Source organism: Oncorhynchus gorbuscha, linkage group LG14, assembly GCF_021184085.1.
Source record: "Oncorhynchus gorbuscha isolate QuinsamMale2020 ecotype Even-year linkage group LG14, OgorEven_v1.0, whole genome shotgun sequence".
NCBI classification, from domain to species: domain Eukaryota; kingdom Metazoa; phylum Chordata; class Actinopteri; order Salmoniformes; family Salmonidae; genus Oncorhynchus; species Oncorhynchus gorbuscha.
In genome coordinates, this window is record NC_060186.1 from 2,518,181 (window position 1) to 2,545,402 (window position 27,222).

The window sequence follows — 27,222 nt, forward strand, 5'->3', positions numbered from 1 at the left end:
TCTGTCAGGTGAGGAGGTGGGACTGGTTGAACACCGGGAGACATGTTATTCTGTCAGGTGAGGAGGTGGGACTGGCTGAACACAGGGAGACATGTTATTCTGTCAGGTGAGGAGGTGGGACTGGTTGAACACGGGGAGACGACATGTTTTCTGTCAGGTGAAGAGGTGGGACTGGTTGAACACCGGGAGACATGTTTTTCTGTCAGGTGAGGAGGTGGGACTGGTTGAACACCGGGAGACATGTTTTTCTGTCAGGTGAGGAGGTGGGACTGGTTGAACACAGGGAGACAACATGTTATTCTGTCAGGTGAGGAGGTGGGACTGGTTGAACACAGGGAGACAACATGTTATTCTGTCAGGTGAGGAGGTGGGACTGGTTGAACACCGGGAGACATGTTTTTCTGTCAGGTGAGGAGGTGGGACTGGTTGAACACCGGGAGACATGTTTTTCTGTCAGGTGAGGAGGTGGGACTGGTTGAACACAGGGAGACATGTTATTCTGTCAGGTGAGGAGGTGGGACTGGTTGAACACGGGGAGACGACATGTTTTTCTGTCAGGTGAGGAGGTGGAACTGGTTGACCACGGAGAGACATGTTATTCTGTCAGGTGAGGAGGTGGGACTGGTTGACCACGGAGAGACATGTTATTCTGTCAGGTGAGGAGGTGGGACTGGTTGACCACGGAGAGACATGTTTTTCTGTCAGGTGAGGAGGTGGGACTGGTTGACCACAGGGAGACAACATGTTATTCTGTCAGGTGAGGAGGTGGGACTGGTTGACCACAGGGAGACAACATGTTATTCTGTCAGGTGAGGAGGTGGGACTGGTTGACCACAGGGAGACAACATGTTATTCTGTCAGGTGAGGAGGTGGGACTGGTTGACCACAGGGAGACAACATGTTATTCTGTCAGGTGAGGAGGTGGGACTGGTTGAACACAGGGAGACAACATGTTATTCTGTCAGGTGAGGAGGTGGGACTGGTTGAATTGGATGGTGTCTCATGTCTATTCAAATGGCTCTCTTCACTTCAAAACAGGAGGCCAAAAGTTCAACTCAGACCACCACACCTCATGATTACACAGAGAAAATGAAAGAGGGAGGCGGGCAGGCAGGGGTTGATATGCTGTGTTGTTAGATTGAAGTAGCTGGGGCACACCAGGGTCAGGGGTCAACTCAATGTAAATCCTAGTCCATTCAGAGAGTAAACCATTTTCAAATTCCAATTCATAAATTGTTCTTATTGAAGAGCATTAAAGAGATTTAAAATGTGAATTTCAGTGTACTTCCAGTTCCAATTTCAAATTTAATTGACCGACACACACACACACACATTACAAACAGGGCTATCCTCCCTACACACACACACACTACAAACAGGGCTATCCTCCCTACACACACACACTACAAACAGGGCTATCCTCCCTACACACACCTCCAGCCATCCGGGCCCCTGGTCTGTGCAGACCCATCAACAGCCCTCTGAGCCTCCAGCCGGGCCCCTGGTCTGTACAGAACAGAGTACAGACCCATCAACAGCCCTCTGAGCCCCCAGCCGGGCCCCTGGTCTGTACAGTACAGAGTACAGACCCATCAACAGCCCTCTGAGCCCCCAGCCGGGCCCCCGGTCTGTGCAGAACCGAGTACAGACCCATCAACAGCCCTCTGAGCCCCCAGCCAGGCCCCTGGTCTGTACAGACCCATCAACAGCCCTCTGAGCCCCCAGCCGGGCCCCTGGGCTGTGCAGAACCGAGTACAGACCCATCAACAGGCCTCTGAGCCTCCAGCCGGGCCCCTGGTCTGTGCAGACCCATCAACAGGCCTCTGAGCCTCCAGCCGGGCCCCTGATCTGTGCAGAACCGAGTACAGACCCATCAACAGCCCTCTGAGCCCCCAGCCATCCGTGGGTTCAAAGAGCAGGAACTGTGAGCTCCCCTCTCCATGTCCTCTCCTTTCAACCTCCGCTGTCAGAGTTCCCTGTTCTCTACTACAAAGACCTGTCGGTCAGTCGGCTGGCACCAGGGGGAGAGGAGCCCTGTGTGTGTGTGTGTGTGTGTGTGTGTGTGTGTGTGTGTGTGTGTGTGTGTGTGTGTGTGTGTGTGTGTGTGTGTGTGTGTGTGTGTGTGTGTGTGTGTGTGTGTGTATATATATACACAGGAATGATCCCGTGTGTGTGTGTGTATATATATATATATATACACAGGAACGATCCTGTGTGTGTGTGTGGCAAGGCCCAGGTGAAGAAGGTTGAACAACAAAGGACCAGGGTACCCCCTGCCGTGACCATGGTGAGAGGAAGGGATGGGACACTGGACTGGGCTCACATGGTACGGGGGGAGAGATTAATTTGAAGTGGACTTACAGCACTGTCATGTATGATCGGATGAATGGGATCGTTCCTGGGTTGTTCAGGTTAGGATCGTTCCTGGGTTGTTCAGGTTAGGATCGTTCCTGGGTTGTTTCAGGTTAGGATCGTTCCTGGGTTGTTCAGGTTAGGATCGTTCCTGGGTTGTTCAGGTTAGGTAGGGGATCGTTCCTGGGTTGTTTCAGGTTAGGATCGTTCCTGGGTTGGTTCAGGTTAGGTAGGGGATCGTTCCTGGGTTGGTTCAGGTTAGGTAGGGGATCGTTCCTGGGTTGGTTCAGGTTAGGATCGTTCCTGGGTTGTTTCAGGTTAGGTAGGGGATCGTTCCTGGGTTGGTTCAGGTTAGGTAGGGGATCGTTCCTGGGTTGTTTCAGGTTAGGTAGGGGATCGTTCCTGGGTTGTTCAGGTTAGGTAGGGGATCGTTCCTGGGTTGTTCAGGTTAGGTAGGGGATCGTTCCTGGGTTGGTTCAGGTTAGGTAGGGGATCGTTCCTGGGTTGTTCAGGTTAGGTAGGGGATCGTTCCTGGGTTGGTTCAGGTTAGGTAGGGGATCGTTCCTGGGTTGTTCAGGTTAGGATCGTTCCTGGGTTGGTTCAGGTTAGGTAGGGGATCGTTCCTGGGTTGGTTCAGGTTAGGTAGGGGATCGTTCCTGGGTTGTTCAGGTTAGGATCGTTCCTGGGTTGTTCAGGTTAGGTAGGGGATCGTTCCTGGGTTGGTTCAGGTTAGGTAGGGGATCGTTCCTGGGTTGGTTCAGGTTAGGATCGTTCCTGGGTTGGTTCAGGTTAGGTAGGGGATCGTTCCTGGGTTGGTTCAGGTTAGGTAGGGGATCCAGCCTCCCCCCCAACCTCCCAGGATAACTCCGTCCAGCCTCCCTCCCTCCAGCCTCCCTCCCCGTCTGCCTCCCTCCCTGTCTGCCTCCCGACACCCCCCCCCAACCTCCCAGCCTCCCTCCCTCCCTCCAGCCTCCCTCCCCCAGCCTCCCTCCCTGTCTGCCTCCAGACACCCCCCCCAACCTCCCAGGATAACTCCGTCCAGCCTCCCTCCCTGTCTGCCTCCCGACACCCCCCAACCTCCCAGCCTCCCTCCCTCCCTCCAGCCTCCCTCCCCCAGCCTCCCTCCCTGTCTGCCTCCAGACACCCCCCAACCTCCCAGGATAATTCCGTCCAGCCAGACTGTCTGTGGTATCGATGTCTCATTGATTCCTCTCTTCTTAATTCTTATCTCACAATCAGCCTCTTTATCTTTTGCTGGGCTACTCCATGTGTTCCAGGGGCTCCATCTCTCTGCCTGGCTACCTCCTCATCTGATGGGCTACTCCATGTGTTCCAGGGGCTCCATCTCTACCTGGCTACCTCCTCATCTGATGGGCTACACCATGTGTTCCAGGGGCTCCATCTCTACCTGGCTACCTCCTCATCTGATGGGCTACTCCATGTGTTCCAGATGCTCTCTCTCTCTCTCTACCTGGCTACCTCCTCATCTGATGGGCTACTCCATGTGTTCCAGATGCTCTCTCTCTCTCTCTACCTGGCTACCTCCTCATCTGATGGGCTACTCCATGTGTTCCAGGGGCTCCATCTCTCTACCTGGCTACCTCCTCATCTGATGGGCTACTCCATGTGTTCCAGGGGCTCCATCTCTCTACCTGGCTACCTCCTCATCTGATGGGCTACTCCATGTGTTCCAGGGGCTCCATCTCTCTACCTGGCTACCTCCTCATCTGATGGGCTACTCCATGTGTTCCAGGGGCTCCATCTCTACCTGGCTACCTCCTCATCTGATGGGCTACTCCATGTGTTCCAGGGGCTCTCTCTCTCTCTCTACCTGGCTACCTCCTCATCTGATGGGCTACACCATGTGTTCCAGATGCTCTCTCTCTCTCTCTACCTGGCTACCTCCTCATCTGATGGGCTACTCCATGTGTTCCAGATGCTCTCTCTCTCTCTCTACCCGGCTACCTCCTCATCTGATGGGCTACTCCATGTGTTCCAGGGGCTCCATCTCTCTACCTGGCTACCTCCTCATCTGATGGGCTACTCCATGTGTTCCAGGGGCTCCATCTCTCTACCTGGCTACCTCCTCATCTGATGGGCTACTCCATGTGTTCCAGATGCTCTCTCTCTACCTGGCTACCTCCTCATCTGATGGGCTACACCATGTGTTCCAGGGGCTCCATCTCTCTGCCTGGCTACCTCCTCATCTGATGGGCTACTCCATGTGTTCCAGGGGCTCCATCTCTCTGCCTGGCTACCTCCTCATCTGATAGGCTACTCCATGTGTTCCAGATGCTCCATCTCTCTGCCTGGCTACCTCCTCATCTGATGGGCTACACCATGTGTTCCAGGGGCTCCTCTCTACCTGGCTACCTCCTCATCTGATGGGCTACTCCATGTGTTCCAGGGGCTCCATCTCTCTACCTGGCTACCTCCTCATCTGATGGGCTACTCCATGTGTTCCAGATGCTCTCTCTCTACCTGGCTACCTCCTCATCTGATGGGCTACACCATGTGTTCCAGGGGCTCCATCTCTCTACCTGGCTACCTCCTCATCTGATGGGCTACTCCATGTGTTCCAGGGGCTCCATCTCTCTGCCTGGCTACCTCCTCATCTGATGGGCTACTCCATGTGTTCCAGATGCTCTCTCTCTGCCTGGCTACCTCCTCATCTGATGGGCTACTCCATGTGTTCCAGGGGCTCCATCTCTCTGCCTGGCTACCTCCTCATCTGATGGGCTACACCATGTGTTCCAGGGGCTCCATCTCTCTGCCTGGCTACCTCCTCATCTGATGGGCTACACCATGTGTTCCAGGGGCTCCATCTCTCTGCCTGGCTACCTCCTCATCTGATGGGCTACACCATGTGTTCCAGGGGCTCCATCTCTCTCTACCTGGCTACCTCCTCATCTGATGGGCTACTCCATGTGTTCCAGATGCTCTCTCTCTACCTGGCTACCTCCTCATCTGATGGGCTACACCATGTGTTCCAGATGCTCCATCTCTCTGCCTGGCTACCTCCTCATCTGATGGGCTACTCCATGTGTTCCAGATGCTCTCTCTCTACCTGGCTACCTCCTCATCTGATGGGCTACACCATGTGTTCCAGGGGCTCCATCTCTCTGCCTGGCTACCTCCTCATCTGATGGGCTACTCCATGTGTTCCAGGGGCTCCATCTCTCTGCCTGGCTACCTCCTCATCTGATGGGCTACACCATGTGTTCCAGATGCTCTCTCTCTACCTGGCTACCTCCTCATCTGATGGGCTACTCCATGTGTTCCAGGGGCTCCATCTCTCTCTCTCTCTCTGCCTGGCTACCTCCTCATCTGATGGGCTACTCCATGTGTTCCAGGGGCTCCATCTCTCTGCCTGGCTACCTCCTCATCTGATGGGCTACACCATGTGTTCCAGATGCTCTCTCTCTACCTGGCTACCTCTTCATCTGATGGGCTACTCCATGTGTTCCAGGGGCTCCATCTCTCTGCCTGGCTACCTCCTCATCTGATGGGCTACACCATGTGTTCCAGGGGCTCCATCTCTCTGCCTGGCTACCTCCTCATCTGATGGGCTACTCCATGTGTTCCAGGGGCTCCATCTCTCTACCTGGCTACCTCCTCATCTGATGGGCTACTCCATGTGTTCCAGGGGCTCTCTCTCTACCTGGCTACCTCCTCATCTGATGGGCTACTCCATGTGTTCCAGATGCTCCATCTCTCTCTCTGCCTGGCTACCTCCTCATCTGATGGGCTACTCCATGTGTTCCAGGGGCTCCATCTCTCTGCCTGGCTACCACCTCGTCTGATGGGCTACTCCATGTGTTCCAGGGGCTCCATCTCTTTCTCTGCCTGGCTACCTCCTCATCTGATGGGCTACTCCATGTGTTCCAGATGCTCCATCTCTCTCTCTGCCTGGCTACCTCCTCGTCTGATGGGCTACTCCATGTGTTCCAGGGGCTCCATCTCTCTGCCTGGCTACCTCCTCATCTGATGGGCTACTCCATGTGTTCCAGGGGCTCCATCTCTCTGCCTGGCTACCTCCTCGTCTGATGGGCTACACCATGTGTTCCAGATGCTCTCTCTCTACCTGGCTACCTCCTCGTCTGATGGGCTACACCATGTGTTCCAGATGCTCTCTCTCTACCTGGCTACCTCCTCGTCTGATGGGCTACACCATGTGTTCCAGGGGCTCCATCTCTCTGCCTGGCTACCTCCTCATCTGATGGGCTACTCCATGTGTTCCAGATGCTCCATCTCTCTGCCTGGCTACCTCCTCATCTGATGGGCTACTCCATGTGTTCCAGATGCTCTCTCTCTACCTGGCTACCTCCTCATCTGATGGGCTACTCCATGTGTTCCAGATGCTCCATCTCTCTCTCTGCCTGGCTACCTCTTCATCTGATGGGCTACTCAATATTATCTATGGGCTCCATCTCTCTCTGCCTGGCTACCTCCTCATCTGATGGGCTACTCCATGTGTTCCAGATGCTCCATCTCTCTCTCTGCCTGGCTACCTCTTCATCTGATGGGCTACTCAATATTATCTATGGGCTCCATCTCTCTCTGCCTGGCTACCTCCTCATCTGATGGGCTACTCCATGTGTTCCAGATGCTCCATCTCTCTCTCTGCCTGGCTACCTCCTCATCTGATGGGCTACTCAATATTATCTATGGGCTCCATCTCTCTCTCTGCCTGGCTACCACCTCGTCTGATGGGCTACTCAATATTATCTATGGGCTCCATCTCTCTCTGCCTGGCTACCACCTCATCTGATGGGCTACTCCATGTGTTCCAGGGGCTCCATCTCTCTCTCTGCCTGGCTACCACCTCGTCTGATGGGCTACTCAATATTATCTATGGGCTCCATCTCTCTCTGCCTGGCTACCACCTCATCTGATGGGCTACTCCATGTGTTCCAGGGGCTCCATCTCTCTCTCTGCCTGGCTACCACCTCGTCTGATGGGCTACTCAATATTATCTATGGGCTCCATCTCTCTGCCTGGCTACCTCCTCGTCTGATGGGCTACTCCATGTGTTCCAGGGGCTCCATCTCTCTGCCTGGCTACCTCCTCGTCTGATGGGCTACTCCATGTGTTCCAGGGGCTCCATCTCTCTGCCTGGCTACCTCCTCACCTCTGGTTAAACACTATGTAGGAGAAAGGGTGTCATTTGGGACACATCACTGGAGAAGCAGCTAGCCTTTCTTTTAGCCACAGTAGAAGTGCTGGAGGTTGAGGGAGAGGCTTTGAGGGCTGGGGTGGCGGGACTGTGAGGGAGGGGCTGAGACAGACCGGCGCTTGTCTTGATGTTAGTTAGGAAGGATTCAGACCTGATTGGCTGAAAGACAGGAAAGAGGCTCAGTAGAGAGTTGAAAGGGGCCTGAGAACCACGGAGAAGATGAAAAACCTCCTCCACACGAACAGAGACCTGCTGCTCACTAGCTATTCACAGCCATGCTTATGGCAGCCTCCCTAACACCTTTTGTGCCAAGTACACACACACACACACACACACATAAAAGACACAGCAGTGTCCATAGACACATACACGTGTGTGTGTGTGTGTGTGTGTGTTCATATACACACAGCTTCCTTTTCATGTGCCGGTCCACTAGATGAGTCTGTAATTGGTCCGTGGGGAGACACGCAGGGTGAGGGAGGCACGAAGACTACGTCTCTCTGTTGTTCCTTCTACATGTGGACCACTCCCTCGGGAGGAGAGGAGGAGGAGAAGAGGAGAGAGGAGGAGGGGTGGAAGAGAGGAGGAGGAGAAGATAGGACGGAGGAAAAGAGGAGAGAGGAGGAGAGACGGAGGACAGAGGAGGAGAGGTAAAGAAGTAGAGAGAGAGAGAGGAGAGAGTTAGAGAAGTAGAGAGAGAGAGAGGAGAGAGGTAGAGAAGTAGAGAGAGAGAGAGGAGAGAGGTAGAGAAGTAGAGAGAGAGAGAGGAGAGAGGTAGAGAAGTAGAGAGAGAGAGGAGAGAGGTAGAGAAGTAGAGAGAGAGAGGAGAGAGGTAAAGAAGTAGAGAGAGAGAGGAGAGAGGTAAAGAAGTAGAGAGAGGAGAGAGAGAGAGGAGAGAGGTAGAGAAGTAGAGAGAGAGAGGAGAGAGGTAGAGAAGTAGAGAGGAGAGAGGTAGAGAAGTAGAGAGAGAGAGGAGAGAGGTAGAGAAGTAGAGAGAGAGAGGAGAGAGGTAGAGAAGTAGAGAGAGAGAGGAGAGAGGTAGAGAAGTAGAGAGAGAGAGGAGAGAGGTAGAGAAGTAGAGAGAGGAGAGAGGTAGAGAAGTAGAGAGAGGAGAGAGGAGAGAGGAGAGAGGTAGAGAAGTAGAGAGAGGAGAGAGGTAGAGAAGTAGAGAGAGGAGAGAGGTAGAGAAGTAGAGAGAGGAGAGAGGAGAGAGGTAGGGCTGCTAGAATCCTGACTAGAACCAAAAAATTTGATCATATTACTCCAGTGCTAGCCTCTCTACACTGGCTTCCTGTCAAAGCAAGGGCTGATTTCAAGGTTTTACTGCTAACCTACAAAGCATTACATGGGCTTGCTCCTACCTACCTCTCTGATTTGGTCCTGCCGTACATACCTACACGTACGCTACGGTCACAAGACGCAGGCCTCCTAATTGTCCCTAGAATTTCTAAGCAAACAGCTGGAGGCAGGGCTTTCTCCTATAGAGCTCCATTTTTATGGAACGGTCTGCCTACCCATGTCAGAGACGCAAACTCGGTCTCAACCTTTAAGTCTTTACTGAAGACTCATCTCTTCAGTGGGTCATATGATTGAGTGTAGTCTGGCCCAGGAGCGGGAAGGTGAACGGAAAGGCTCTGGAGCAACGAACCGCCCTTGCTGTCTCTGCCTGGCCGGTTCCCCTCTTTCCACTGGGATTCTCTGCCTCTAACCCTGTTACGGGGGCTGAGTCACTGGCTTGCTGGCGCTCTCTCGTGCCGTCCCTGGGGGGGGGGTGCGTCACCTGGGTGGGTTGATTCACTGTTGTGGTCGGCCTTGTCTGGGTCCCCCCTTGGGTTGTACCGTGTCGGAGATCTTTGTGGGCTATACTCGGCCTTGTCTCAGGATGGTAAGTTGGTGGTTGAAGACTTCCCTCTAATGGTGTGGGGGCTGTGCTTTGGCAAAGTGGGTGGGGTTATATCCTTCCTGTTTGGCCCTGTCCGGGGGTGTCCTCGGATGGGGCCACAGTGTCTCCTGACCCCTCCTGTCTCAGCCTCCAGTATTTATGCTGCAGTAGTTTATGTGTCGGGGGCTAGGGTCAGTTTGTTTATCTGGAGTACTTCTCCTGTCCTATTCGGTGTCCTGTGTGAATCTAATTGTGCGTTCTCTAATTCTCTCCTCTCTTTCTTTCTCTCTCTCGGAGGACCTGAGCCCTAGGACCATGCCCCAGGACTACCTGACATGATGACTCCTTGCTGTCCCCAGTCCACCTGGCCATGCTGCTGCTCCAGTTTCAACTGGCCTGGGCCCTAGGACCATGTCCCAGGACTACCTGACATGAGGACTCCTTGCTGTCCCCAGTCCACCTGGCCATGCTCCTGCTCCAGTTTCAACTGTTCTGCCTTACTATTATTCAACCATGCTGGTCATTTATGAACATTTGAACATCTTGGCCACGTTCTGTTATAATCTCCACCCGGCACAGCCAGAAGAGGACTGGCCACCCCACATATGCTCTCTCTAATTCTCTCTTTCTTTCTCTCTCTCGGAGGACCTGAGCCCTAGGACCGTGCCCCAGGACTACCTGACATGATGGCTCCTTGCTGTCCCCAGTCCACCTGACTGTGCTGCTGCTCCAGTTTCAACTGTTCTGCCTTATTATTATTTGACCTTGCTGGTCATTTATGAACATTTGAACATCTTGGTCATGTTCTGTTATAATCTCTACCCGGCACAGCCAGAAGAGGACTGGCCACCCCACATAGCCCGGTTCCTCTCTAGGTTTCTTCCTAGGTTTTGGCCTTTCTAGGGAGTTTTTCCTAGCCACCGTGCTTCTACACCTGCATTGCTTGCTGTTTGGGGTTTTAGGCTGGGTTTCTGTACAGCACTTTGAGATATCAGCTGATGTACGAAGGGCTATATAAATAAATTTGATTTGATTTAGAGAAGTAGAGAGAGAGAGAGGAGAGAGGTAGAGAAGTAGAGAGAGAGAGAGAGAGAGAGAGGAGAGAGGTAGAGAAGTAGAGAGAGAGAGAGGAGAGAGGTAGAGAAGTAGAGAGAGAGGAGGTTGAGAAGTAGAGAGAGAGGAGGTAGAGAAGTAGAGAGAGAGGAGGTAGAGAAGTAGAGAGAGAGGAGGTAGAGAAGTAGAGAGAGAGAGAGGAGAGAGGTAGAGAAGTAGAGAGAGAGAGAGGAGAGAGGTAGAGAAGTAGAGAGAGAGAGAGGAGAGAGGTAGAGAAGTAGAGAGAGAGGAGAGAGGTAAAGAAGTAGAGAGCGAGGAGAGAGGTAGAGAAGTAGAGAGAGAGAGAGGAGACGGGTAGAGAAGTAGAGAGAGAGGAGAGAGGTAGAGAAGTAGAGAGAGAGGAGGTAGAGAGGTAGAGAGAGGAGAGAAATAGAGAAACATCCCCACAGGGATGATGTTCTCGGGGTGATGAAAGGTGTTGGGTTTGCGCTCTTCATGGTGACGCTTGCTTGGTGGTGCCCCTTGATTAGTGGTGTTGTAGACTCTGGGGCCATTCAGAACAGGTATATATATACTCTGAGATCACGTGACACTTAAATCAAGTCCACCTGTTTGCAGTCTAACTAATTTGGTGACTTCTGAAGGTAATTGGTTGCACCAGATCTTATTTAGGGGCTTCAAAGGGGATGAACACATCCGTACCACTTTTCCGGTTAGAATTTCTTTTGATTTTCTGAAACAATTTATTTTAATTAAATTAATTTAATTATTAATTTAAATGATTTAATTTTATATTTAATTTAAATATTTCACTTTCACTTCACCAATTTGGACTATTTTGTGTATGTCCATTAGATGAAATCAAGAATAAAAATCCATTTAAATTACAGGTTGTAATGGGAAGGCTGGTTCCGACAGATCAACGCCGAACAAAGGCGTTCGCACGTAAATACAGTCATTATTTCTTACTCCAAAAACGGCCGGCGGTTCGCGTGAAAACTATACGATTCATGTGAGAATAGTTCTGAAATGTATCAACGATAATTCTCTCCATGTCGATGTGCACAAGCCGACATATTTTGTCAATCCACTAGGGGCCTCTGTCCCATGTAAAGGGTGTATGTTTATTCAGTGTTATTATTTAGTTAGCTGGTAAATAAGTAAACCAATGTGTGTAGTACTGAATCATAAGGCTGGGGGTTTCTGCAGATCCAAGGTTACGACTGGTCAGAATGATGATATGAGGTTACAATTAAATCAGATGACTGTTTTTCGAGGAAATAGATATATCTTCTAGAGTTTAATTCTGGAGATGGTGGTTCCCCACGGAAAAGTTATAACCTCTTCCGTGGTGCCCCAAATCCTAATGTTGTCATTGTTATGTGATTCATTTAAAAAAAAATTAAAACAATTAAACATATTTACTTGATTAAATAAATAACAGTCATCAGATTAATGAAAGTAAAGTCACAAAAAAAGCACTTTGAATTGAATTGAAAGAGAGAGTGAGAGGGGCAGAGAGTGAGAGGGGCAGAGAGTGAGAGGGGTAGACAGTGAGAGGGGTAGACAGTGAGAGGGGTAGACAGTGAGAGGGGTAGACAGTGAGAGGGGTAGACAGTGAGAGGGGTAGACAGTGAGAGGGGTAGACAGTGAGAGGGGCAGACAGTGAGAGGGGCAGACAGTGAGAGGGGTAGACAGTGAGAGGGGTAGACAGTGAGAGGGGTAGACAGTGAGAGGGGTAGACAGTGAGAGGGGTAGACAGTGAGAGGGGCAGACAGTGAGAGGGGCAGACAGTGAGAGGGGCAGACAGTGAGAGGGGCAGACAGTGAGAGGGGTAGACAGTGAGAGGGGCAGACAGTGAGAGGGGTAGACAGTGAGAGGGGCAGACAGTGAGAGGGGTAGACAGTGAGAGGGGTAGACAGTGAGAGGGGTAGACAGTGAGAGGGGTAGACAGTGAGAGGGGTAGACAGTGAGAGGGGTAGACAGTGAGAGGGGTAGACAGTGAGAGGGGTAGACAGTGAGAGGGGTAGACAGTGAGAGGGGTAGACAGTGAGAGGGGTAGACAGTGAGAGGGGTAGACAGTGAAAGGGGTAGACAGTGAGAGGGGTAGACAGTGAGAGGGGTAGAGAGAACAAGAGTAAGAGAGAACAAGAGTAAGAGAGAAAGGAATGTAATCAGAACCAACCTGGAGCTTCCACCTTGGTCTTTCTCCCCTTCAGCAGTCTCTGCACCCGCCGCAGCTGCAGGTGGTTGTCGTGGCTGCGGGCGTTGTCCTGGATACGCTGGGATACCTCAGAGATCAGCTTCACCGACCCTAAAGCATCATGGGTAGACAGATGAGGGTTAGCTGCCAGAATGGATTACTGAAACACCCCGGAAGTAGCTACAGGGCCTTCAGGAAGTATTCCTACCCCTGGACCTATTCCACATTGTGTTGTGTTACAGCCTGAATTCAATATAGATAGTAGTGCCACCCATCTACACACAATACCCCAGGAAGACAAAGAAAAAAAAAATTGTGTTGCAAATGAAATACAGAAATCTAATTTAAACAAGTATTCACACTCCTCAATACTTTGTAGAAGTAACTTTGGCAAAGATTACAGCTGTGTCTTTTTCTGGGTAAATCACACCTGAATTCAGTCACACCTGGATTGCCTATAATTATTATCATTTTATTATTCTTCAAGCTCTGTCAAATCGGTTGTGGATCATTGCTAGACAACCATTTTCAGGTTTTACCATAGATTTTGAAGTCGAGTTAAGTTAAAACTGTAACTCGGCCACTCAGGGACATTCACTGTCTTCTACTCCAGTGTAGATTTGGCCTTGTGTTTAAGGTTATTGTCCTGCTGAAAGGTGAATTCATCTCCCAGTGTCTGGTGGAAAGCAGACTGAACCAGGTTATTGTCCTGCTGAAAGGTGACTTCATCTCCCAGTGTCTGGTGGAAAGCAGACTGAACCAGGTTATTGTCCTGCTGAAAGGTGAATTCATCTCCCAGTGTATGGTGGAAAGCAGACTGAACCAGGTTATTGTCTTGCTGAAAGGTGAATTCATCTCCCAGTGTTTGGTGGAAAGCAGACTGAACCAGGTTAGGAGGTTTTCCTTCAAGGTTTTGACAGTGCTTAGCTCTATACAGTTTATTTTGTTTATCAGGAAAAACTCCCCATTCCTTAACAATTACAACGCTTGAAAATATGGAGTGCTACTCAATGATGTGTTGCACAGGATTTGCCCCCAAACATAACATTTTGAATTCAGGACATTCATCCTGTCTGGGTCCTTTACCCTATTCACCCTGTCTGGGTCCTTTACCCTATTCATCCTGTCTGGGTCCTTTACCCTATTCATCCTGTCTGGGTCCTTTACCCTATTCATCCTGTCTGGGTCCTTTACCCTATTCATCCTGTCTGGGTCCTTTACCCTATTCATCCTGTCTGGGTCCTTTTCCCTATTCATCCTGCCTGGGTCCTTTAACCTATTAATCCTGTCTGGGTCCTTTTCCATATTCATCCTGTCTGGGTCCAGCTACCTATTCATCCTGTCTGGGTCCAGCTACCTATTCATCCTGTCTGGGTCCAGCTACCTATTCATCCTGTCTGGGTCCAGCTACCTATTCATCCTGTCTGGGTCCGTATACCTATTCATCCTCTCTGGGTCCGTCTACCTATTCATCCTGTCTGGGTCCGTCTACCTATTCATCCTGTCTGGGTCCTTTACCCTATTCATCCTGTCTGGGTCCTTTACCCTATTCATCCTGTCTGGGTCCTTTACCCTATTCATCCTGTCTGGGTCCGGCTCCCATTTTCTCTACGTGGTGCAGCACGTTCTCTACGTGGTGCAGCACGTTCTCTACGTGGTGCAGCACGTTCTCTACGTGGTGCAGCACGTTCTCTACGTGGTGCAGCACGTTCTCTACGTGGTGCAGCACGTTCTCTACGTGGTGCAGCACGTTCTCTACGTGGTGCAGTACGTTCTCTACGTGGTGCAGTACGTTCTCTACGTGGTGCAGTACGTTCTCTACGTGGTGCAGTACGTTCTCTACGTGTAACCAGACAACAACACATGGCGCAGTATGTTCTCTACGTGGCGCAGTATGTTCTCTACGTGGCGCAGTATGTTCTCTACGTGGCGCAGTATGTTCTCTACGTGGCGCAGTATGTTCTCTACGTGGCGCAGTATGTTCTCTACGTGGCGCTGTATGTTCTCTACGTGGTGCTGTATGTTCTCTACGTGGTGCTGTATGTTCTCTACGTGGTGCTGTATGTTCTCTACGTGGTGCAGTATGTTCTCTACGTGGTGCAGTATGTTCTCTACGTGGTGCAGTATGTTCTCTACGTGGTGCAGTATGTTCTCTACGTGGTGCAGTATGTTCTCTGTGTAACCAGACAACAACACATGGTGCAGTATGTTCTCTACGCGGTGCAGTATGTTCTCTATGCGGTGCAGTATGTTCTCTACGCGGTGCAGTATGTTCTCTACGCGGTGCAGTATGTTCTCTACGCGGTGCAGTATGTTCTCTACGCGGTGCAGTATGTTCTCTACGCGGTGCAGTATGTTCTCTACGTGGTGCAGTATGTTCTCTACGTGGTGCAGTATGTTCTCTACGTGGTGCAGTATGTTCTCTACGTGGTGCAGTATGTTCTCTACGTGGTGCAGTATGTTCTCTACGTGGTGCAGTATGTTCTCTACGTGGTGCAGCATGTTCTCTACGTGGTGCAGCATGTTCTCTACGTGGTGCAGTATGTTCTCTATGTGGTGCAGTATGTTCTCTATGTGTAACCAGACAACACTGCTTTCATCCAGTCAGAGTGACTCTTGATGAAGAGTTTGTTTGAGTTTAAGGCCTCATTCACACACACACACACACACACACACACACACACACACACACACACACACACACACACACACACACACACACACACACACACACACACACACACACACACACACACACACACACACACACACACACACACACACACACACACACACACACACACGTGTTTGATTGCATCATCACCCCCTGTTGAGAGCTGACCAGGGGTGCACAAATTAAACCGTGAAAACACTCCTGATTGGCTTAGATCTGCCTACCGCAATGCTGTGTAGCCAGCCACATAATTAGAGTGCTTCTGGTCTGTGCCACAGGCGGGCGGGTAGGTGGGCGCACACACGCACACACGCAAGCACACGCACGCACGCACGCACACACGCACACACGCGCACACACACGCACACACACACACACACACACACACACACACACAGCCTAAATGTGTGAAAACACAGGACCACCTCTCCTTATTGACCTCAACATGACACCTCTCCTCTCCTTATTGACCTCAACATGACACCTCTCCTCTCCTTATTGACCTCAACATGACACCTCTCCTCTCCTTATTGACCTCAACAGGACACCTCTCCTCTCCTTATTGACCTCAACAGGACACCTCTCCTTATTGACCTCAACAGGACACCTCTCCTTATTGACCTCAACAGGACACCTCTCCTCTCCTTATTGACCTCAATAGGACACCTCTCCTCTCCTTATTGACCTCAACAGGACACCTCTCCTCTCCTTATTGACCTCAACAGGACACCTCTCCTCTCCTTATTGACCTCAACAGGACACCTCTCCTCTCCTTATTGACCTCAACAGGACACCTCTCCTCTCCTTATTGACCTCAACAGGACACCTCTCCTCTCCTTATTGACCTCAACAGGACACCTCTCCTCTCCTTATTGACCTCAACAGGACACCTCTCCTTATTAACAAGCTCTGCGAGGAACTGAACCCGAAACAAAGCAGACCAATCAACTACACCAGGGGTCATCAACTACACCAGGGGTCATCAACTACACCAGGGGTCATCAACTACACCAGGGGTCATCAACTACACCAGGGGTCATCAACTACACCAGGGGTCATCAACTACACCAGGGGTCATCAACTACACCAGGGGTCATCAACTACACCAGGGGTCATCAACTACACCAGGGGTCATCAACTACACCAGGGGTCATCAACTAGATCCAGGGGTCATCAACTAGATCCAGGGGTCATCAACTAGATCCAGGGGTCATCAACTAGATCCAGGGTTCATCAACTAGATCCAGGGGTCATCAACTACACCAGGGGTCATCAACTACACCAGGGGTCATCAACTACACCAGGGGTCATCAACTGGCTGGTGGGCGGTCGGGGGGGGGGGGGGGGGACAAAGTCACTACTTTTGACCAGAATGACACCCTAATCCCTATGTAGTGCACTACTTTTGACCAGAACGGCACCCTAATCCCTATGTCGTGCACTACTTTTGACTAGGGGCAGGGCTCTGGTCTAAAGTAGTGCATTTGGGACGTAAACCCAGCGTATGAACACGATGATGCTCGAGCCTCGAGGCGGTCTGTGTCTTTTTTCTCCCTCTACGATAGATGAAACAATCCCGTCCTAATTGGGGCCGCTTATCTTCACAACAAATTACAACGTTACGAAACCAAAAAAACAACAACAGACCCTAAACAAAGCCGCCTGTGGGTCGGAGAGAGAGGCGGTTATGGTTTCTGAATCTTCTTCATTAAAATGGGTCTTCATTGCCTCTTTTAATAAAAACAACAACTTGGTAATAATTACAGTGTTGTTGCCTCAGATCAGTTCGGTTGTGGGGGGTACGTCCCAGCTGGCACCCTATTCCCTACATAGTGCACTACTGGCACCCTATTCCCTACATAGTGCACTACTGGCACCCTATTCCCTACTGGTACCCTATTCCCTACATAGTGCACCCTATTCCCTCCATAGCATAGTGCACTACTGGCACCCTATTCCCTCCATAGTGCACTACTGGCACCCTATTCCCTCCATAGTGCACTACTGGCACCCTGTGCACTACTAGCACCCTATTCCCTCCATAGTGCACTACTGGTACCCTATTCCCTCCATAGTGCACTACTGGCACCCTATTCCCTACATAGTGCACTACTGGCACCCTATTCCCTACATAGTGCACTACTGGTACCCTATTCCCTACATAGTGCACTACCGGCACCCTATTCCCTACATAGTGCACTACTGGTACCCTATTCCCTACATAGTGCACTACTGGCACCCTATTCCCTACTGGTACCCTATTCCCTACATAGTGCACCCTGTTCCCTCCATAGTGCACTACTGGCACCCTATTCCCTACATAGTGCACCCTATTCCCTCCATAGTGCACTACTGGCACCCTATTCCCTACATAGTGCACCCCATTCCCTCCATAGTGCACTACTGGCACCCCATTCCCTCCATAGTGCGCTACTGGCACCCTATTCCCTCCATAGTGCACTACTGGCACCCTATTCCCTATATAGTGCACCCTATTCCCTCCATAGTGCACTACTGGCACCCTATTCCCTCCATAGTGCACTACTGGCACCCTATTCCCTACATAGTGCACCCTATTCCCTCCATAGTGCACTACTGGCACCCTATTCCCTACATAGTGCACCCCATTCCCTCCATAGGGCGCTACTGGCACCCTATTCCCTCCATAGGGCGCTACTGGCACCCTATTCCCTCCATAGGGCGCTACTGGCACCCTATTCCCTCCATAGGGCGCTACTGGCACCCTATTCCCTCCATAGGGCGCTACTGGCACCCTATTCCCTCCATAGGGCGCTACTGGCACCCTATTCCCTCCATAGGGCGCTACTGGCACCCTATTCCCTCCATAGGGCGCTACTGGCACCCTATTCCCTCCATAGGGCGCTACTGGCACCCTATTCCCTCCATAGGGCTCTACTGGCACCCTATTCCCTCCATAGGGCACTACTGGCACCCTATTCCCTCCATAGGGCACTACTGGCACCCTATTCCCTCCATAGGGCACTACTGGCACCCTATTCCCTCCATAGGGCACTACTGGCACCCTATTCCCTCCATAGGGCTCTACTGGCACCCTATTCCCTCCATAGGGCACTACTGGCACCCTATTCCCTCCATAGGGCACTACTGGCACCCTATTCCCTCCATAGGGCACTACTGGCACCCTATTCCCTCCATAGGGCACTACTGGCACCCTATTCCCTCCATAGGGCACTACTGGCACCCTATTCCCTCCATAGGGCACTACTGGCACCCTATTCCCTCCATAGGGCACTACTGGCACCCTATTCCCTCCATAGGGCACTACTGGCACCCTATTCCCTCCATAGGGCACTACTGGCACCCTATTCCCTCCATAGGGCTCTACTGGCACCCTATTCCCTCCATAGGGCACTACTGGCACCCTATTCCCTCCATAGGGCACTACTGGCACCCTATTCCCTCCATAGGGCACTACTGGCACCCTATTCCCTCCATAGGGCACTACTGGCACCCTATTCCCTCCATAGGGCACTACTGGCACCCTATTCCCTCCATAGGGCACTACTGGCACCCTATTCCCTCCATAGGGCACTACTGGCACCCTATTCCCTCCATAGGGCACTACTGGCACCCTATTCCCTCCATAGGGCTCTACTGGCACCCTATTCCCTCCATAGGGCACTACTGGCACCCTATTCCCTCCATAGGGCACTACTGGCACCCTATTCCCTCCATAGGGCACTACTGGCACCCTATTCCCTCCATAGGGCACTACTGGCACCCTATTCCCTCCATAGGGCACTACTGGCACCCTATTCCCTCCATAGGGCACTACTGGCACCCTATTCCCTCCATAGGGCACTACTGGCACCCTATTCCCTCCATAGGGCACTACATGCATACCATGTCAGATGCAGCACAGCCTTCAGATTAATAATACAAACAATAAACCCCAATACTCATTCTGAGAACACTCCCCACCCCTCCACTCCCCCCCCCTCCACCCCTCCCCACTCCCCCACCCCTCCACCCCCCACTCCTCCACTCCCCTACTCCTCCACCCCCCACTCCTCCACTCCCCTACCCCTACTCCCCTACTCCCCCAACCCTCCACTCCCCCACTCCTCTACTCCCTCCAACCCTCCACTCCCCCCACTCCCCCAACCCCCCCACTCCTCCACTCCCCCACTCCCCCTACTCCCCCACTCCTCCCTCCTCCACTCCCCCCAACCCTCCACTCCCCCCAACCCTCCACTCCACTCCCCTACTCCCCCCAAACCTCCACTCCTCCACTCCCCCACCCCTCCACCACCCCCTCCCCCCACCCCTCCCCCACTCCTCCACTCCTCCCCCACCCCTCCCCCACTCCTCCACTCCCCCACTCCACCACTCCACCCCTCCTCCTCCACCCTCCACTCCCCCACCCCTCCACCACCCCTCCCCCACTCCTCCACTCCTCCTCCACTCCTCCCCACCCCCTCCCCCACTCCTCCACTCCCCACTCCTCCTCCTCCACCCCTCCTCCTCCCACCCCTCCTCCTCCACTCCTCCACTCCCCCACCCCTCCACCACCCCTCCCCCACTCCTCCACTCATCCACCCCTCCTCCTCCACTCCTCCACCCCTCCCCCCACCCCTCCCCACCCCACTCCTCCACTCCTCCCCTCCACTCCTCCCCTCCCCCTCCCCTCCCCTCCCCCACTCCTCCCCTCCCCCACTCCTCCCCTCCTCCCTCCCCCCACTCCCTCCTCCCCTCCCCCCACTCCTCCACTCCTCCCCTCCACTCCTCCCCTCCCCCACTCCTCCCCTCCACTCCTCCCCTCCCCCCCTCCTCCCCTCCCCTCCCCCCTCCTCCCCCCCTCCTCCTCCTCCCCTCCTCCTCCCCTCCTCCTCCCCTCCTCCCCTCCCCACTCCTCCCTCCTCCTCCCCCCTCCTCCTCCCCTCCTCCTCCTCCTCCTCCTCCACTCCTCCTCCTCCTCCTCCTCTCCTCCCTCCTCCCTCCACTCCTCCCCCCCCACCCTCCCCCCTCCTCCCCCCCTCCTCCTCCTCCTCCTCCTCCCCTCCTCCTCCTCCTCCTCCACTCCTCCACTCCTCCCCTCCACTCCTCCCCTCCCTCCCCCCCTCCTCCCCTCCCCCTCCCCCCTCCCCCCACTCCTCCCCCCCCTCCCCCCTCCCCCACTCCTCCCCTCCCTCCACTCCTCCCCTCCCCCACTCCTCCCCTCCTCCTCCCTCCCCCCCTCCTCCCCTCCCCTCCTCCTCCCCTCCTCCTCCCCTCCTCCTCCTCCCCTCCTCCTCCCCTCCTCCTCCTCCTCCCCTCCCCCACTCCTCCCCTCCTCCTCCCCTCCTCCTCCACTCCTCCTCCCCTCCTCCCTCCTCCTCCTCCTCCTCCACTCCTCCACTCCTCCTCCTCCACTCCATGTTTGTGAACAGGTTGTAATTTCATGTATCAATTCTGTTGAAATAGTAGGTGGTTATAAAAAGGGTGCTTCGTGACGTTAACTCCATATTTTGACAGGGTTGGAGTGTTTTTTTAAAGAGGGGGGGGGGGGGTGTTGTGTTGAGTGGTTTGTGGTGCGGGTTGGTGGTTCACGGGGAGCATATTAAGAGTGCAGTGTGAGGTCACATTAACACACACACACACACACACACACACACACACACACACACACACACACACACACACACACACACACACACACACACACACACACACACACAGAGTGGATGAGGAAAACTCTTGAAGTATGGTAATTACAACAATTCTAACCGACGCTGTTGATTCCACACACAGAAAGACAAAACAAAACAACAAGAGGGGAATTAAAACAACAAAAGCCTCCTGAGTTCTCTCTCAACTCGTTAGTTTGATAAGCAGATACAATGTGATCTGGCTATTTCTGAATCATTCCCTTTACAATACAACCAGGATAACTAACAAAACACATTTTTATTTTTCTGATAAAAAGATGAAGAGTTTTAGAAAAGCAGCTCTAATGAGGGAGAGGGGAGGAAGAGGATGGAGGAGAGGAAGAGGAAGAAGGAAGAGGATGGAGGAGAGGAAGAGGATGGAGGAGAGGGGAGGAAGAGGATGGAGGGGAGGAAGAGGATGGAGGAGAGGAAGAGGATGGAGGAAGAGGATGGAGGAGAGGGAAGGAGAGTAAGAGGATGGAGGAGAGGGATGGAGAGTAAGAGGATGGAGGAGAGGGAAGGAGAGTAAGAGGATGGAGGAGAGGGAAGGAGAGTAAGAGGATGGAGGAGAGGGAAGGAGAGTAAGAGGATGGAGGAGAGGGAAGGAGAGGAAGAGGATGGAGGAGAGGGGAGGAGAGTAAGAGGATGGAGGAGAGGAAGAGGAGAGTAAGAGGATGGAGGAGAGGAAGAGGAGAGTAAGAGGATGGAGGAGAGGAAGAGGAGAGTAAGAGGATGGAGGAGAGGAAGAGGATGGAGGAGAGGAAGAGGATGGAGGAGAGTGGAGGAGAGTGGAGGAGAGTGGAGGAGAGGGGAGGAGAGTAAGAGGATGGATGAGAGGGGAGGAGAGGAAGAGGATGGAGGAGAGAAAGAGGATGGAGGAGAGAAAGAGGATGGAGGAGAGGGGAGGAGAGGATGGAGGAGAGGGGAGGAGGATGGAGGAGAGGGGAGGAGAGGATGGAGGAGAGGAAGAGGATGGAGGAGAGGAAGAGGATGGAGGAGAGGAAGAGGATGGAGGAGAGCGGGGAAGAGGAAGAGGATGGAGGAGAGGGGAGGAAGAGGATGGAGGAGAGGAAGAGGATGGAGGAGGGGAAGAGGATGGAGGAGAGGAAGAGGGTGGAGGAGAGGAAGGAGGAGAGGAAGAGGGTGGAGGAGAGGAAGAGGGTGGAGGAGAGTAAGAGGGTGGAGGAGAGGGAGGAGAGGATTAGGGGGAGGAGAGGAAGAGGATGGAGGAGAGGGGAGGAGAGGAAGAGGATAGGAGAGGGGAGGAGAGGAAGAGGATGGAGGAGAGGAAGAGGAGAGGAAGAAGGAAGAGGATGGAGGAGAGGGGAGGAGAGGAGAGGAAGAAGGAAGAGGAGAGGAAGAGGGTGGAGGAGAGGAAGAGGGTGGAGGAGAGGAAGAGGGTGGAGGAGAGGAAGAGGGTGGAGGAGAGGAAGAGGGTGGAGGAGAGGAAGAGGGTGGAGGAGAGGAAGAGGGTGGAGGAGAGGAAGAGGATGGAGGAGAGGAAGAGGATGGAGGAGAGGAAGAGGATGGAGGAGAGGAAGAGGATGGAGGAGAGGAAGAGGATGGAGGAGAGGAAGAGGATGGAGGAGAGGAAGAGGATGGAGGAGAGGATTAGGGTGGAGGAGAGGATTAGGGTGGAGGAGAGGGAGAGGGGAGGAGAGTAAGAGGATGGAGGAGAGGGGAGGAGAGGATTAGGGGGAGGAGAGGAAGAGGATGGAGGAGAGGGGAGGAGAGGATGGAGGAGAGGGGAGGAGAGGAAGAGGATGGAGGAGAGGGGGAGGAGAGGATGGAGGAGAGGGGAGGAGAGGAAGAAGGAGAGGGGAGGAGAGGAAGAAGGAGAGGGGAGGAGAGGAAGAAGGAAGAGGGTGGAGGAGAGGAAGAGGGTGGAGGAGAGGAAGAGGGTGGAGGAGAGGGAAGAGGGTGGAGGAGAGGAAGAGGGTGGAGGAGAGGAAGAGGATGGAGGAGGGGAAGAGGGTGGAGGAGAGGAAGAGGGTGGAGGAGAGGAAGAGGGTGGAGGAGAGGAAGAGGGTGGAGGAGAGTAAGAGGATGGAGGAGAGGGGAGGAGAGGATTAGGGGGAGGAGAGGAAGAGGAGAGGATTAGGGGGAGGAGAGGAAGAGGATGGAGGAGAGGGGAGGAAGAGGATAGGAGAGGGGAGGAGAGGAAGAGGATGGAGGAGAGGAAGAGGATGGAGGAGAGGGGAGGAGAGGAAGAAGGAAGAGGATGGAGGAGAGGGGAGGAGAGGAAGAAGGAAGAGGATGGAAGAGGGTGGAGGAGAGGAAGAGGGTGGAGGAGAGGAAGAGGGTGGAGGAGAGTAAGAGGGTGGAGGAGAGGGGAGGAGAGGATTAGGGGGAGGAGAGGAAGAGGAGAGGATTAGGGGGAGGAGAGGAAGAGGATGGAGGAGAGGGGAGGAGAGGAAGAGGATGGAGGAGAGGGGGAGGAGAGGAAGAGGGATGGAGGAGAGGAAGAGGAGAGGAAGAAGGAAGAGGATGGAGGAGAGGGGAGGAGAGGAAGAAGGAAGAGGAGAGGAAGAGGGTGGAGGAGAGGGAAGAGGGTGGAGGAGAGGAAGAGGGTGGAGGAGAGGAAGAGGATGGAGGAGAGGAAGAGGATGGAGGAGAGGAAGAGGATGGAGGAGAGGAAGAGGATGGAGGAGAGGAAGAGGATGGAGGAGAGGAAGAGGATGGAGGAGAGGAAGAGGATGGAGGAGAGGAAGAGGATGGAGGAGAGGATTAGGGTGGAGGAGAGGATTAGGGTGGAGGAGAGGGAGAGGGGAGGAGAGTAAGAGGATGGAGGAGAGGGGAGGAGAGTAAGAGGATGGAGGAGAGGGGAGGAGAGGATTAGGGGGAGGAGAGGAAGAGGAGAGGATTAGGGGGAGGAGAGGAAGAGGATGGAGGAGAGGGGAGGAGAGGAAGAGGATGGAGGAGAGGGAGGAGAGGATGGAGGAGAGGGAGGAGAGGAAGAAGGAGAGGGGAGGAGAGGAAGAAGGAGAGGGGAGGAGAGGAAGAAGGAAGAGGGTGGAGGAGAGGAAGAGGGTGGAGGAGAGGAAGAGGGTGGAGGAGAGGAAGAGGGTGGAGGAGGGAAGAGGATGGAGGAGGGAAGAGGGTGGAGGAGGGGAAGAGGATGGAGGAGGGGAAGAGGGTGGAGGAGGGGAAGAGGGTGGAGGAGAGGAAGAGGGTGGAGGAGAGGGAGGAGAGGATTAGGGGGAGGAGAGGAAGAGGAGAGGATTAGGGGGAGGAGAGGAAGAGGATGGAGGAGAGGGGAGGAGAGGAAGAGGATAGGAGAGGGGAGGAGAGGAAGAGGATGGAGGAGAGGAAGAGGATGGAGGAGAGGGGAGGAGAGGAAGAAGGAAGAGGATGGAGGAGAGGGGAGGAGAGGAAGAAGGAAGAGGATGGAAGAGGGTGGAGGAGAGGAAAAGGGTGGAGGAGAGGAAGAGGGTGGAGGAGAGGAAGAGGGTGGAGGAGAGGAAGAGGGTGGAGGAGAGGAAGAGGGTGGAGGAGAGGAAGAGGGTGGAGGAGAGGAAGAGGATGGAGGAGAGGAAGAGGATGGAGGAGAGGAAGAGGATGGAGGAGAGGAAGAGGATGGAGGAGAGGAAGAGGATGGAGGAGAGGAAGAGGATGGAGGAGAGGAAGAGGATGGAGGAGAGGAAGAGGATGGAGGAGAGGATTAGGGTGGAGGAGAGGATTAGGGTGGAGGAGAGGGAGAGGGGAGGAGAGTAAGAGGATGGAGGAGAGGGGAGGAGAGTAAGAGGATGGAGGAGAGGGGAGGAGAGGATTAGGGGGAGGAGAGGAAGAGGAGAGGATTAGGGGGAGGAGAGGAAGAGGATGGAGGAGAGGGGAGGAGAGGATGGAGGAGAGGGGAGGAGAGGAAGAGGATGGAGGAGAGGGGAGGAGAGGATGGAGGAGAGGGGAGGAGAGGAAGAAGGAGAGGGAGGAGAGGAAGAAGGAGAGGGGAGGAGAGGAAGAAGGAAGAGGGTGGAGGAGAGGAAGAGGGTGGAGGAGAGGAAGAGGGTGGAGGAGAGGAAGAGGGTGGAGGAGGGGAAGAGGATGGAGGAGGGGAAGAGGGTGGAGGAGAGGAAGAGGGTGGAGGAGAGGGGAGGAGAGGATTAGGGGGAGGAGAGGAAGAGGAGAGGATTAGGGGGAGGAGAGGAAGAGGATGGAGGAGAGGGGAGGAGAGGAAGAGGATAGGAGAGGGGAGGAGAGGAAGAGGATGGAGGAGAGGAAGAGGATGGAGGAGAGGGAGGAGAGGAAGAAGGAAGAGGATGGAGGAGAGGGGAGGAGAGGACGAAGGAAGAGGATGGAAGAGGGTGGAGGAGAGGAAGAGGGTGGAGGAGAGGAAAAGGGTGGAGGAGAGGAAGAGGGTGGAGGAGAGGAAGAGGGTGGAGGAGAGGAAGAGGGTGGAGGAGAGGAAGAGGGTGGAGGAGAGGAAGAGGATGGAGGAGAGGAAGAGGATGGAGGAGAGGAAGAGGATGGAGGAGAGGAAGAGGATGGAGGAGAGGAAGAGGATGGAGGAGAGGAAGAGGATGGAGGAGAGGAAGAGGGTGGAGGAGAGGAAGAGGGTGGAGGAGAGGAAGAGGGTGGAGGAGAGGAAGAGGGTGGAGGAGAGGAAGAGGGTGGAGGAGAGGAAGAGGGTGGAGGAGAGGGGAGGAGAGTAAGAGGATGGAGGAGAGGGGAGGAGAGGATTAGGGGGAGGAGAGGAAGAGGAGAGGATTAGGGGGAGGAGAGGAAGAGGATGGAGGAGAGGAAGAGGATGGAGGAAAGGGGAGGAGAGGAAGAGGATGGAGGAGAGGGGAGGAGAGGATGGAGGAGAGGGGAGGAGAGGAAGAAGGAGAGGGAGGAGAGGAAGAAGGAAGAGGGTGGAGGAGAGGAAGAGGGTGGAGGAGAGGAAGAGGGTGGAGGAGAGGAAGAGGGTGGAGGAGAGGAAGAGGGTGGAGGAGAGGAAGAGGGTGGAGGAGAGGAAGAGGGTGGAGGAGAGGAAGAGGGTGGAGGAGAGGAAGAGGGTGGAGGAGAGGAAGAGGATGGAGGAGAGGAAGAGGATGGAGGAGGGGAAGAGGATGGAGGAGGGGAAGAGGATGGAGGAGAGGAAGAGGGTGGAGGAGAGGAAGAGGGTGGAGGAGAGGAAGAGGGTGGAGGAGAGGAAGAGGGTGGAGGAGAGTAAGAGGATGGAGGAGAGGGGGAGGAGAGGATTAGGGGGAGGAGAGGAAGAGGAGAGGATTAGGGGGAGGAGAGGAAGAGGATGGAGGAGAGGAAGAGGATAGGAGAGGGGAGGAGAGGAAGAGGATGGAGGAGAGGAAGAGGATGGAGGAGTGGAAGAGGATGGAGGAGAGGGGAGGAGAGGAAGAAGGAAGAGGATGGAGGAGAGGGGAGGAGAGGAAGAAGGAAGAGGATGGAGGAGAGGGGAGGAGAGGAAGAAGGAAGAGGATGGAAGAGGGTGGAGGAGAGGAAGAGGGTGGAGGAGAGGAAGAGGGTGGAGGAGAGGAAGAGGGTGGAGGAGAGGAAGAGGGTGGAGGAGAGGAAGAGGGTGGAGGAGAGGAAGAGGGTGGAGGAGAGGAAGAGGGTGGAGGAGAGGAAGAGGGTGGAGGAGAGGAAGAGGGTGGAGGAGAGGAAGAGGATGGAGGAGAGGAAGAGGATGGAGGAGAGGAAGAGGATGGAGGAGAGGAAGAGGATGGAGGAGAGGATTAGGGTGGAGGAGAGGAAGAGGGTGGAGGAGAGGAAGAGGGTGGAGGAGAGGGGGAGGAGAGTAAGAGGATGGAGGAGAGGGGAGGAGAGGATTAGGGGGAGGAGAGGAAGAGGAGAGGATTAGGGGGAGGAGAGGAAGAGGATGGAGGAGAGGGGAGGAGAGGATGGAGGAGAGGGGAGGAGAGGAAGAGGATGGAGGAGAGGGGAGGAGAGGAAGAAGGAGAGGGAGGAGAGGAAGAAGGAAGAGGGTGGAGGAGAGGAAGAGGGTGGAGGAGAGGAAGAGGGTGGAGGAGAGGAAGAGGGTGGAGGAGAGGAAGAGGGTGGAGGAGAGGAAGAGGGTGGAGAAGAGGATGGAGGAGAGGAAGAGGATGGAGGAGAGGAAGAGGATGGAGGAGAGGAAGAGGATGGAGGAGAGGATTAGGGTGGAGGAGAGGAAGAGGAGAGGAAGAGGATGGAGGAGAGGAAGAGGGGAGAGGAGATGAAAGAGGGGAGGAAAGAGGGGAGAGAGACTGAGAGGAGGAGAGCGGGACGGAGAAGAGA

The 27,222-nt window shown here is 53.8% G+C and overlaps 1 protein-coding gene across 1 annotated transcript in view; it reads right to left on the reverse strand.

Annotated features, from left to right (window-relative positions):
- Positions 1–1,702: 1,702 nt before the first annotated feature.
- LOC123995848 (rho guanine nucleotide exchange factor 39-like) overlaps positions 1,703–27,222 on the reverse strand; it is a 75,704-nt gene continuing 50,184 nt past the window's right edge. Inside the window, exons 7-8 of the mRNA XM_046299530.1 lie at positions 12,649–12,777; positions 1,703–1,848 (exon numbers count right to left, since the gene is read on the reverse strand). Coding sequence (XP_046155486.1) covers positions 1,703–1,848; positions 12,649–12,777 — 275 coding nt within the window. The remainder of the gene's footprint in view (positions 1,849–12,648; positions 12,778–27,222) is intronic.